Consider the following 13,247-nt stretch of genomic DNA (forward strand, 5'->3'; position numbering starts at 1 on the left):
TGAGATATTCTGAGGTTTAATTATTATTATTGCATTCCACTGAGTCATGATGATCATAACAGTCCACTGTATTGAAATGCTAATATTGTCTTTTGGATTTTTCTTATACATATATTAACAAATGAGATTAACCTGTATCTTATTCTCTACAATTTCTAAAACCACACCACCTGTGGTTATGGTTCCATTCATTCCACATATTTACTTGTATTTCTTTTTACTTGTTATTTATCATGGCTCACATATATTTATCAATTTCATTTTCTTATATATGAGATTATAGAATTCTCCCAGTGTTACCACATTCATTAGATCTCTCATTTTTTGATATTTTTGCTTATACTTTAACAAAATTTCCATTTTCTAATCAATATCTATGTTGAATATACAGGTATTCAAATTTCCAAATGTATACACTTCTATTTTTCTTACTAATTGTCAATTACTTATGTTTAATGCCTGTAATTATATCAATATTTAGAACCCTGAGACTTCCTTTGTGATCTGGTATATAGTGAATTTTCTTAACTGTTTCTCTATTGCTTTATTTTTTACTTCATTGTGTCCTGACGAAGAAGCTCTATTGTTACCGTGACTCTGAAAGTTCTCATTCTAGTTTTAATCCATTTTCCATTCCTATACAATGGATCAAAGTCACATTTTCAAGCATCTACAAGTCAATAGCCAATTGCCTACGGTTAAACTGTGCTTCTTCTATATATGAAACTTTTTCTTAAACTTATAAAAACCTTTTGCTTGAATGGTTTATATATTTTTTCCCTTATAATTTTTCTTTAGGTGCTTTGCGTATGTAGAATTCAATTGGCTGCTTTTTTACCTAAGAGGTTTTGTTGTGGTTGGTTTTAAAATGTTTGGACTTATTTCTGTCATTTATGTTTTCTAATTACTATGGGCTATATAGGTTTGTGCCTTGACTTTTTAAATTACAGCTTATTTAACAGTCTTTTTCACATAGATTCTTAAAGCCTTATACCTTTCCAAGACTCAAATTAATCAGTTTCTCCTTTTAAACTAAGCGGAAAGCTGCATACATTTTTACTTTTCAAAAAATTCCTTTGCCTTCCCCCACCCAATACACAGTCATCCAAAGAAATATATTCATTACTATAATTATGCCTTTTCGTCTTAGGTAATGAACCTCAAAATTTAAACACTTCCTGTTAATAAGCATAGCTTGACACTACTGCAGTGGTCCTTCTCAGGGCAGCCTATGATGAGTTTGGTGCATAAAGTAGGAAATAGGCCAAAGTGACTCATATATATACACACACAATCTACGATAGTTCTAAAATTCATAGCTTAAAGGAATTTAAAAGGGACAATTTTCAGATATATGGGCTGTGGACGACAACACATATTTCCTACCTTCAGAGCTTTTAGCTTGCAGAACTGCACTAGTGGTTTAAAAGCCTGCATTACTTAAAGCAGTTGAAGACATATGTACTTACTGTACAGACATCATACTTGTCTCCATTGCTGAATCCACTTTTCCTTCATCTTGTGTTTCCATTGCTGATCTCTCTGTTTCACCTGGGAGTTCAGGTGCACAAGCTCCATAAAGTTCTGGGGCTGCAGCTACGTATGCTGAAGGAACAAAACTGCTACTACGCAACTTACTGACTTCTTCTTCAAGTTTTTTCTTTTCCTCAAGCAAACGAGCTCGATCTTCAGAGAGTGACTCTATCAAATCTGAAGGACCCCCCCAAGTTGAAATAACATTACGAAACGTTTCATATAATTTTTTTAAATTTAAAAAAAACTTAAAAATACATTATGAAATATTACTAACCTTTATCTCGCTCTTGCTGTTGCATTGTACTTTTCAGCTTATCGCTAAGATCATTGATTATATTTTCTTTTCTCATTTTCTCTCTCGTTAAAACAGTGTTAAAATTGGTCTGGAACAAGAGAACGACAACTACTTAAATTGTCTGCATGTACACAGCAACTAGGGCTAAAGAAACTGGCAAATATTTTTACATGGCACACTAGTATGTGGAGAAGATAAAGTGCAAATGACAAATGATGTTCATTTTTTAATAAGAATGCTATACTGTTTTAAGTACAATGAAACTGTGTTATGATATGCTGGTTCCTATTTAAGATATGCTCCAATTTAATACTTTGGAAATGAATTCTATTTTTTCATCACGGTCTACATATTTATTGTCAAAGCACTAGCAGCTGATTTTACTTTTTTTTTTTTAGATTCTATTTATTTATTTATTCATGATAGGCACATAGAGAGAAAGGCAGAGACACAGGCAGAGGGAGAAGTAGGCTCCATGCAGGGAGCCCGACATGGGACTCGTTCCCGGGTCTACAGGATCACGCCCCGGGCTGAAGGTGGCACTAAACCGCTGAGCCACTCGGGGTGCCCCAGCAGCTGATTTTAAAATTGAGAGAAAGAAAGACAACAACCTAACAAGTGCTGTTTACGTTTTCTTTAATAACCTTCCCTCTCCTGGAATCTTCCTTTTGTATTTAGCTAAATCCTGATTAATATAATAATATTTTATAGAGATGACTTTATCACATCTTCTCTTTTCTGGACATTTACAAGAGCCACTGCACATCAGGTTAATATTAACTGACTTGTCCCTCTTCAATTTTTTTATAAAAACTTTCCTACTGTGAAGCTCATGTATCAAAGTGCCTGCACAGGGCAGCCCCGGTGGCGCAGCGGTTTGGCGCCGCCTGCAGCCTGGGGTGTGATCCTGGGGACCTGGGATCAAGTCCCACACTGGGCTCCCTGCATGGAGCCTGCTTCTCCCTCTGCCTCTCTGTCTCTATGAATAAATAAATAAAATCTTAAAAAAAAAAAAAAAAAAACACAACAAAGTGCCTGCACAGATCATATAAGTCCATTTGGCAATTCTCAGTGCAGTTTCTTTTATAAAGATGACTGAATTGTGAACAAATTCATTTATAAGAGTTCCATTAAGATCTTCTTGAAACGTAAAGGCAATAGATGAATGGTAAGTGATCTAAACTGACTTCCCATAGGCCTAGTATTTCCAATTCCAAAATTAAGAATCTATGATCCTTCAATCAATGCATAATGCCAACAATGCTAAAAACAGAGACTTAATAGCAATATGGAATTTTTAGATCAAGATTAGTTAATTCATTAAAGATGGAGTTAAAAATCATCTCTAGGGGATCCCTGGGTGGCGCAGCGGTTTGGCGCCTGCCTTTGGCCCAGGGTGCGATCCTGGAGACCCGGGATCGAATCCCACATCAGGCTCCCGGTGCATGGAGCCTGCTTCTCCCTCTGCCTGTGTCTCTGCCTCTCTCTCTCTCTCTCTCCCTCTCTCTGTGACTATCATAAATAAAATTAAAAAAAAAAATCATCTCTAGTCAGAAATGAAGATGCCTCAAAAAACATTTATGATGTCTTTTGTTAAGACATTTCTCTATATATTATGCATGTACAGAAGATTAATATTTATAACTGTGTTTCAGTTAATTCATCTCAAATATTTATAATAGCTTATTTCAGCCAATGAATTCATCCCCTACTTAATTTTGGAATCTAAAATTGCCCATGAGCTCACAAAGAGCACAGAGAGAAAGAAAGCGGGGAGTGAAAGATACATTTTATATAGAATGAATCATACAAAGGAAATGTACAACCTCAGATTTTTAAAAGCAGAGGCAGCATTAATGATCTCTTCATTGGTAATTCTTACTTAAAACTGGCAATTCCACCTCCCTGAACACTTAATTTCATTGGCTTCCATAAAGCCACGTTTTTCCTTTTTTTGGTTACTCTTTCTCATTCCCCCTTTTCAGGCTCTTCTTCCTTTCCCCAGGCCTTAAAACTTAAAACGTAAAGTTTAAGTAAAATGTAAAGTTCCTTCAGGTTTTGAACTATATTTCTGTATTTTTCTTGAATACTACAAAGACATTAATGTAATCAAAGACATTAATGTAATGTGCTTGTTTCAGAAATGCATTCCTTAGGGTAAAAAAATCAGGTCACTATCTCCCTGGCCTGAGCTGTCACAGCAGACACCCACTGTCCCCACAGGTGCCCATGTCTGGCAGTTCTCCACTTTCTTCCCACCCCAGTGGGCAATGCTGATTACATAGAAATCCAACTGTGGATTCCTTTATTTGCTCTCCAACTGCTTGTCATCCAGATGCCTGAGGTGAAGCACTAGCTCTCAAACAAGGCAACCTAGTCCTTAGTGGTCTGGCTCTTGCTCCCCTCACAAGCTTGACCCTCTCACCATTCCTCAATATTATTAATAAGCGAATCAGCAAAATTCAGCAGTAGCCCACCATTATGTACCACTAGCCTGTCACATGATATAAATTAGAGAAAGTACAAGAAATTTGTACTGATCAGCATGTAATTTATAATACTAAAATTTGAGAGCTTGGGGGAAAAGTTCAAATATATGTGAAGCAGTAGAAGCACTTCACGTTATAAAAAACTAATCTGAATTGAAAATGCTTTAAAAAAAAATGAATTGAAAATGCTTTTATCATGAAGATGTCTAATAAATAATATCAGGGTCAATGCAGGAAAAACACATCTATGATTTAAGCCACCGTTGCTACACAAAAAAATTATATTTGTTAATTTACGTTTATCTACTTTAATTCTAAAATAAATGAAACTAGGGTGAGGGAACATACCTGTTGTTCAGCAATCAGAGATGTTCGAACATTTTGCATTTCTTCATTCTTTCTTTTCTCTTGCTCTTCAAGTTGTTCTAAAAACTTTGCTTTTTCTTCCTGAAGCTTTTCTTGAAGTTCAGCAACTAGGCTTGAAGAATCTTCTCTGGTAGATTCAATGGCAAGACTTGAAAATTATATAGAGTATTAAAATTTTTTTGAAAATAACATGTAATCATAAGTATACCAAGTATCTTAATTAGTTCATATCAGAAAGGCTATGTATCTTCCTTAAACCTAACAGTAATTAATTGCTGTTAGAGATATTTCTATGTAAACCCCCCCCCTTTTATCTGCCAAGGAAAGGGAAGCAAGTAAAATGGAAAAGTTTAACAGAGATTAAATATAGATACAGGGATCCCTGGGTGGCGCAGCGGTTTAGCGCCTGCCTTTGGCCCAGGGCGCGATCCTGGAGACCCGGGATCGAATCCCACGTCGGGCTCCCGGTGCATGGAGCCTGCTTCTCCCTCTGCCTGTGTCTCTGCCTCTCTCTCTCTCTCTCTGTGTGTGACTATCATAAATAAATAAAAATTAAAATAAATAAATAAATAAATATAGATACAAACATGGTGAAAGACTATGATTATATTTGATAAATTCATAACTTGCTTCTGCCAGGAAGTGCAAATGTTTTCAATATAAAAACTCAATATGCCTCAAGAACTCAGCTTCAAATTTCAGTTCTGCTAATCTTAGAAACTAGCTAGCCCTAAGGGTTGCTGGCAAAGCACCAGAGATAAGAGGACAAGGCAAGGAGAAAAGGCACAAACATAAGTTAGTAAGTATTGTAATTTCTGACACAGAAGTTAATTTTATCTGCTTTCAACCTACTAATCTTTTACATTAAAAAAAGTTTGCTCATGAAGTAATTAATCCCACCAAAGGAGTTACAAGTGTTAAGCCACAGGAGAGAGGCTATCATGTTAGCAAATATTCCCAAGGTATTTTAGTGACTAAGTCAACTGATTGCTTTAAATGTACATTTACACAACTTTAAATCACACTTTAATGTTTTGGGAATCGGGAGACATATTGAAGTTTTTAAAATTAAATTTATTTTTAGAGAGAGAGAGAGAACAACAAAAAAAGAGTAGAGGGAAAAGCAGAGGGAGAGGGACAAGCAGACTCTGTGCTGAGGGCAGAGCCTGATGCGAGGCTGGATCCCAGGAGCCCGAGATCATGACCTGAGCTGAAATCAAAAGCCTGATGCTCAACCAAATGAGCCACTCATGTACCCTATGGGATCAAGAGGCATTTTATAATCAATGTGGATACTGAAATTGTTTATATTTATTGATATAATTTCATAATTCATAAAATTATCATACTATTATTACAGCAATTGATAATCATACAAAGAATTGTTAGCTGCGATTCATTCTTCCAAATTTATTAACAAAATATATTAATTCATTTTCTCCTAAGGGATAGTTTTAAATGGCCACACATGAAATATGCAAGTTAGAGACATATTACCTCTATCAAAGTCTGAGACAGATTCTGAGTTTACAGAAAGGCTTCAATTGGGAAAAAACCTAATCTGTAATGCAGTGAAAGGATAAGGTAAGATTTGTTTTCAAGGTTTTTTTCTTTAGGGCTAGGAGAGGGGTATGGAAGGTAAAAATTACAGCATGGATGGAAACCCTGACAAGTTACATAAATTTTAGTGTTAGGAACTAGAATATAAATATGAACTCAACTAGTAACAATAAAGTGTTAGGGATTAAAATTGGTATAGGCAGGATTTATGTACTAGTTTTTCTTCAATACTGTTTGGCTAATATCTACCTTTGGCAATTATGAAACACACTTTGAATAATTATCCCTACAGTTATAGAACAGGTGAAGTGTTATAAGAAAAGCAAAAAGCCATGTTTCACACAGGTAAGCAAGGCTGACCATAGTGGTAAATGAAGTGAATGAAGTCAGACAAGCAGGGGGAAATCCAATCATGACCAGAAAACATTCTGGGTTTTATTAGAAGTACAATGTAAAGTCATTACAGAATTTTTTCTAGAGAGAATGACAAAGTATAAATTTAGGTTTGTAAAAGACTGTTCTGAGGATATTGGTAAGAATACTGGAACAGAGTAACAAAGAAGGGAGGGGCACCTGGATGGCTCAGTTGGTTAAGCATCTCCCTTTGGCTTATATCTTGACCCTGGGGTCCTGGGATGGAGCCCTGTCACTGTTCCCTGCTCAGTGGGGAGTCTGCTTCTCAATCTCCTCCCTGCTCTCTCTCAAATAAATAAAATCTTTAAAAAAAAAAAAAGAGTAGGAGGTTTCAGCATGAGAAAGGATGCTAAAAATCCTTTAAGAGTATGGTCTGACTGCATGTGCATGCACAAAGATGAGTGGTATTTATAATTTCTAAGTGTGTTGAAACTTTGGGTTGCCTGGTACACCCTGGGGAAGTGTTCCCTTTACCTCAAGGATCAGTGCTGTGCTAAGATGAGGCAGGTATGGGAGAAGATAGTTTTCAGCACACAAGAATGTAAAGACATCATTGCCTCTTTGTGAATACACAATCATTCCAAATACCCAGAATGAGCACATTAAATGATTAGGTATATGCTGATTCATAAGGTAAAAAGACTCTTGGTGCCAAAAGCAAATAAAAGAGAGCTTATGACACAAAGGTCAATAATCATACTGTGTTGGAGACGGGTTTCTTGGGGTTTTATATGCTGCTATGTCACATTGCTTGAGGCTCCTATCAGAAAAGGTTCCAGGGAACTGTTGGCCACATTATTCTGTTGTGCTTTAACATTACTGTACAACCTCAAATGGTTCTGTCATCAGGGGGAATTAACCCTAGCAATGAAATAGTAACAGCTAAAGTTTTATTTTTTATAGCACTACCGCCTCACTTTCTTTAGGGAGTAAGTAGATGTGTGTGTGCTGGGTGAGAGGGAAGACACGAGGAAAAGATTACAGTATCTCATAATTAAGAATATATTTGGTTTAGCAATACTGGCATAGAAATCTAAGGAATCTGGAGTGTGTGGGTAGCTCAGTGGGTTAAGTGTCTGCCTTCCACTCAGGTCATGATCCTAGGGTCCTGGGATCAAGTCCTGCACTGGGCTCCCTGATCAGAGGGGAGCCTGCTTTTCCCTTTCCCTCTGTCTGCTGCTTCCCTTGGTTGTGCGCATGCTCTCGTTAGATGAGTAAATAAAACCTTAAGAAATCTAAAAACACTTATCAATACAGTTTGCTACCCCAAACTAAACTTAAATAATCCTGTCTTATATTAATACCCTTAAAAAGGCCTGGAAATTAGAACTAAAGGAAGCGGATACATTTGTTATCAGCTGGAACACTTCCTACCCTTATACAGAACCTGAAATAAAGCATTTCTGGTTAATAGGTTACCCCACCATTAACAAATTAATGTATGCTAGCAAAAAGATTCTATTATACTCAACACTTCTAGGAACTAGAAAACTTGTGTTGAATACAAAGTAGATTGTCACAATGCTTGAACTATTTCCTATCATTTGGGTCTACCAAACAAATATTATCATGGAGTTTTTAAACTGTTTTTATGATGTTAAAAATAGATGAAAATTATAAAACTGAAGTGCTCCTCTTGTACTCATCCAAATCTACATCAACTCCCAGGAGGCATGGCAATGAACAGTGTTGTACATAGATTTGCAAACAACTCAACACACGTGCACATTCTCTACACTCATTTTCTTTGTACACAGGTGTATGAGAAAGCCTTTTTTCCCTGTTAAAAATAATGTATATTACTGATTTTAATTTTCCCCAGTTATATAGGAAAAAACATCTTATTTTAATTCTGTATTTCCATAATCCCAAGTAGATTGGAAAGCTATTCACATATTAGCTATTTGTATTTCTTCATCGATCTGGTTGTTCATATCTTCTGTTCATTTTTCTAATGAACAACTTGCCGCCTTTTTCTCATTGACTTGTGGGAGCTTTTTAACATTATGAATACAATTAATATCTTATATTTTGCTGATGCTTCTCCCATGCAGTTGGTTTCTTCATGCCATTTCTGGCATATGAACAAGCAAATAAGTGGTGGAAAGGAGGGAGGTGTGCTAGGTAGTGTCATCACCTCAGCATCATTTCTTCTTAAAGATTTCCTCATTCTTTTTCAAGCGTTTCTACTGCATGACAGAGAAACCTAGAACTACATTTGTCCAGGACGACCTTCCCAGTAAGTTCTGAGTTCAAATTTGTCAATGAAAGATACCCACACAAGATCTGGAATGTTAAATGAGAGTTTGTCATTCTAAGAAGTGACTATGACCAGACATGTGGGCTACATGAGGGGTTTCCAAGTAAACTACCTGCAGTGGTATCACAGTAGACAACTGTGGAAGTCTCCAAGGAACTAGAATAGTTTTCTGATTGGCCACTCACTTTTGGTGCTTCAGATAGCCTTGAACCTAGATTCCCAGGTTTTGTCAGCAACTCCCTTAACCACATCCCTCCCTTAGGTCTCCCCAAACTCACAGGAGTTCTAATATTAAACCCTTTAATCCTGGAATATTCAAAAGAGATTGTTTTCTAAACTCAATCCTAACAGATATGGTCTTTGGGGGGAAAAAAAAAAAAACCAAAGATAGGAGTCCGGAATTGATTCTCTGATCCTCGATCTGAAGACACTGGCCTCACTGCCAGTACAAAATGGAACTCTGGGAGATTAGGGTTCCATGGCAGAACAGCTAATACCTATAGTTGTGTGGATCAGGTGACTAAAGGTGGCAAGGTTTTAGAGATGGCACAGCTGTCCCTACTATCCCAGTAAGTCTTTTTTCCCCAGCAGCCACAGCCTCTTTTCCCTCATCTGAGAAGATTAGTGTCATCTTGCCTGAGGTCCCTATCTCAACAAGTAGATCTTTTCAACAAGCTGATCCTTCTCAAGTGGCTCCCTTACTATTTACTTACAGACTCATCTCTACTTTCAAATCCCCAGATCCCAGAGGAGCTGAAAATCAAACCAAGGAGGAATTACAACTGCAAAATTTTGCATTTATTTTGGTAGCAATATAGGAAATATATATGGGGATGGATCCAACAGGAGTTAGAAAAGGAAAGGCAAACATAATGGTAACTTGGGCCGATATTATCTGTATTGATACAATAATCAGAGACTCTAGATTGATTCAATGTTAACAGCTTGCTAAATTTATTGCTGGAAATTTGGACCTAACAGCCAACATCAAAAGAAAATAAAATGTCAAAATAAGATAAATGTCAAAATAAGATATTCTAGACCACAGGCAGGCAAACAATAGCCTGCAGGCCAGATCCAGCCTTTACCTGTTTGTACAGTTGAAGTTGTACTGCAACACAGCCATACCATTCATTTATATTGTCTCACTTCTCTCTTGCTAGTTGAGTAGCATGGCTAGAAACCATATCACCCACAAAGTCTTAAATATTTACAACGTGGCCCCTTCACACAAAGTTTGTCAACCGGTCTCTGTATCAAGGATTCTCAAATTGTGATCCACAGAACCTTGGGGGTGACTAGAACACTTTCAAGAGATCAGCAAAATCAAAACTATTTTCATAATAATACTAAGATGATATTTATCTTTTACACCTTGTTAACATTTGCACAGGTGATAAAATTGCTGACACCTTAACATAAAGATGATAGTGCCAAACTGTACTTTTGGGTTATTGTTTCCTTTACATCAAGGCACTCAAAGTGGGGAAAGGAGTCATTGTTTCCTTTACATCAAGGCACTCAGGTTTATTTTGGAATATACATGATGTATTAAGAATTATTACTATTGAACCCTGACCACTGAGTATGCACCTTTTTAGTATTCAGTGTGATGAGTACATATAAAGTAGTTCTGCCACTTATAGAAATATGTCTGTCTCACAGAAAAGTACTTGTACTTTTTTTGCTATGTGAATTTGCTACTTTTTTCATGCTCTACTATTTCTATTTGAAAAATGACAATCTTTGGTTGTTTAGATTTGGATTTTCAATAGAACATTTTCTCAAAAATGACCAATGTGGGCTTATTACTTCAATGAACAACTAAGATCATTTATTACCAATGGCAAAATAGATTGTTTAAAAATAAATTAGAATTTTAGAAATCTTGAGGCACCTGGCTGGCTCAGTCAATAAAGTATGCGACTCTTGATCTTGGGGTCATGAGTTCAAGCCCTACAATGGGCACAAAAATTATTTAAAAACCAAAAAAAAAAAAAAAAAAAAAAAAGAAAACTTTTACCTGCCACTATGAGCTTGAGAACTTTCTAGTACCTTAAGATCTTTCTTATAAAACTGGTAGGTGTGTGAACACATCCAATTTTTCTGTCAATAAAATATGTCAGTATTTATAAGATGTGCATAACTCAGTGAACCAGTTTTTCAAATGACTAATTCATTGTGCTATAAAAATCATGCATGGGTAAAATAACCACTTAAAGTGGAAGACAGTTCAATAATATTAGCATAAACAGCATGAAAAATCCATCTGACAGTTTCATATTCTATATTGAAACTAATGTTTAAGAAATTATCATTTGTTGGATTTTGAATTAGCGTCAAGGAAATATCCACAAGTATCTGAAAATTATATGTAAGTGAAAGGTTGCATTTTTATCATAATCAAAAGATACTGCAATAGATTGGATGCAGAAGCAGATATGAGAATCCATTAAGGCACACATTAAAGAGATGTGCAAACATATAAAACGACACTCTTCTTTTCTTTTAGAAAATAGTTTTTTTAAAGAACACATTTACTGATCCTTGGTCTTGAGGAAGGCATCCAAAGAATGATGGTGGTAGGCACAGTGGAAGTGGTTCATTATTTATATCTTGGGTGGATCCATAGAATATGCCTTTCACCAAGGCATTAAGAAAGTCAACTTCAAAAAACTCCGTAGTGGTGCTCTGCAGGACAGGGATAGCAGAGGGAGATGAAATCACTGAAATTCAATGAATTTAATGGAAATGACAGGATTCTGGAGTGGTAGAGGTCAATTAGTGGCACTTAACCAAAGACATGAGGTGGTATATTCAGGCAGCAGAGCCAGAGCAGTAATCATAAGGTCTGACCCAGAAAAATCTTTGGCACTGGCTGTCCACAAGGCTATGACAGAATGGGATGATAAAGGATGATTAAACTTTTTTTTTTTTTAGCTGTTTTTTAAAAACTCAGTATCTAGTGCTCAGAGAGCTGATTTAATTAATTAAAGAGAATCACCATCCCTTACCTAATCCCAAGATTTGAGTCAGTCACCAACTATAATGCCGAAGTTTTATAATGCTGTCTCCTTTATAGTCTTTGGCACAGAACCTATGCCTACTTTTCAGGCTGAGTGTGTATTCTGGGAAAGTAACCAATTTTGGGGGGACTAAAGAATACTGACTCTGAGGGGACTCTAATGCCACTGTGGTCCACCAGGAGATTACTGATAGCCATGTGATAAATGGAGTTTGGGTCCAGTGGGTCCCTTTACCAAAGACACACGATACATCCTTACATCTAGAATCTCTAGTGGAACAGACATAAAAGCAACTGTTGGAAACTCCTTGTTGGTTCCCTTCCTAAAACTACTATGATAAAGAAGTCAAGTAGAATCCCTAAAACAATCTCTCACTTCGTATAATTTCTATAACATTCTTAGTCAACTTAAGTATGTGTCCTGTAGAAAACATACAAAAACAAGCGATGGATTCTCATAAATTTAATCAGGTAGTGACTCCAAGAAAACTGTTATTTCACATATGACTTCTTTGCTGGAGGAATCAACAAGGCACTATTATTAGACATGGAACTAATGATTTAGTGATTTCTTCCCTCTTCATAGCTATAAGCATACACTAGGGGTTGAAAACTTTTTACAAAGGGGGGAAAAAAAGAGTAAATGTAAGTGAGATGATCTGCAATACCTACTTAATTCTTCCAAAAACAACCACAGGCAACAAATAGGTAAAGGAACAGGCATCTGTGTATTCAAATACAGCTGTATTTGAGTGGTAAGCAGATTCTCACCGGCCAGTTTGTCAATCGCTAGTCAACTACAAGCAGCAGTAAGATTTTACCTATGGCAACAGCAATACACTTCCAATGTCTTATCTCTGGATCATACCAGTTCTCCAGTCCTGTGTTAAAATCTAGTTGGCAGGGGATATTGATCTTCCTGCTATTCCTTAAGATATCAATACTAACCTGAGATAGGGGTGGGGAAAAACAGATATCATACTAATCCAATACATTTATGGCATTTGTGCTCCTTAGGCTGAGTAAACAGGAAGCAGCAACTACCTGAGCTACCAAAGCAAGACACATGAGTGCCAGAGGATGAACAATAAAGTCCATGAATTCAGGACCTTGTCAGCACAGTGAAATTTCTAAGTATCCAATGGTCCAATCAATGAATGTCCCCTCTAAAGTGAAGGGACAAGCTGCTTGTAGGTGAGCATCTCTGAAGTTTGGAGGCAATATATATAGTACATTTGGGCATGCTGCTCTGACTCATTTATGAAATAACTCCCTGTTCTGTGTGGCTCTGCCCCTTGAGCT

The 13,247-nt window shown here is 36.6% G+C and overlaps 1 protein-coding gene across 4 annotated transcripts in view; it reads right to left on the minus strand.

Moving 5' to 3' along the window:
* Positions 1–13,247, minus strand: part of RB1CC1 (RB1 inducible coiled-coil 1) — a 98,089-nt gene that overhangs the window by 16,580 nt on the left and 68,262 nt on the right. For 3 of the 4 annotated variants that reach the window (XM_025477729.3, XM_025477727.3, XM_035708324.2), the window contains 3 exons: positions 4,669–4,834; positions 1,811–1,919; positions 1,470–1,710 (listed from right to left, as the gene is read on the minus strand). In XM_025477729.3, coding sequence (XP_025333514.1) covers positions 1,470–1,710; positions 1,811–1,919; positions 4,669–4,834 — 516 coding nt within the window. The remainder of the gene's footprint in view (positions 1–1,469; positions 1,711–1,810; positions 1,920–4,668; positions 4,835–13,247) is intronic. The other variant, XM_025477730.3, reaches the window with a different exon arrangement.

This window comes from Canis lupus, chromosome 29 (genome assembly GCF_003254725.2).
Source record: "Canis lupus dingo isolate Sandy chromosome 29, ASM325472v2, whole genome shotgun sequence".
Taxonomy (NCBI): domain Eukaryota; kingdom Metazoa; phylum Chordata; class Mammalia; order Carnivora; family Canidae; genus Canis; species Canis lupus.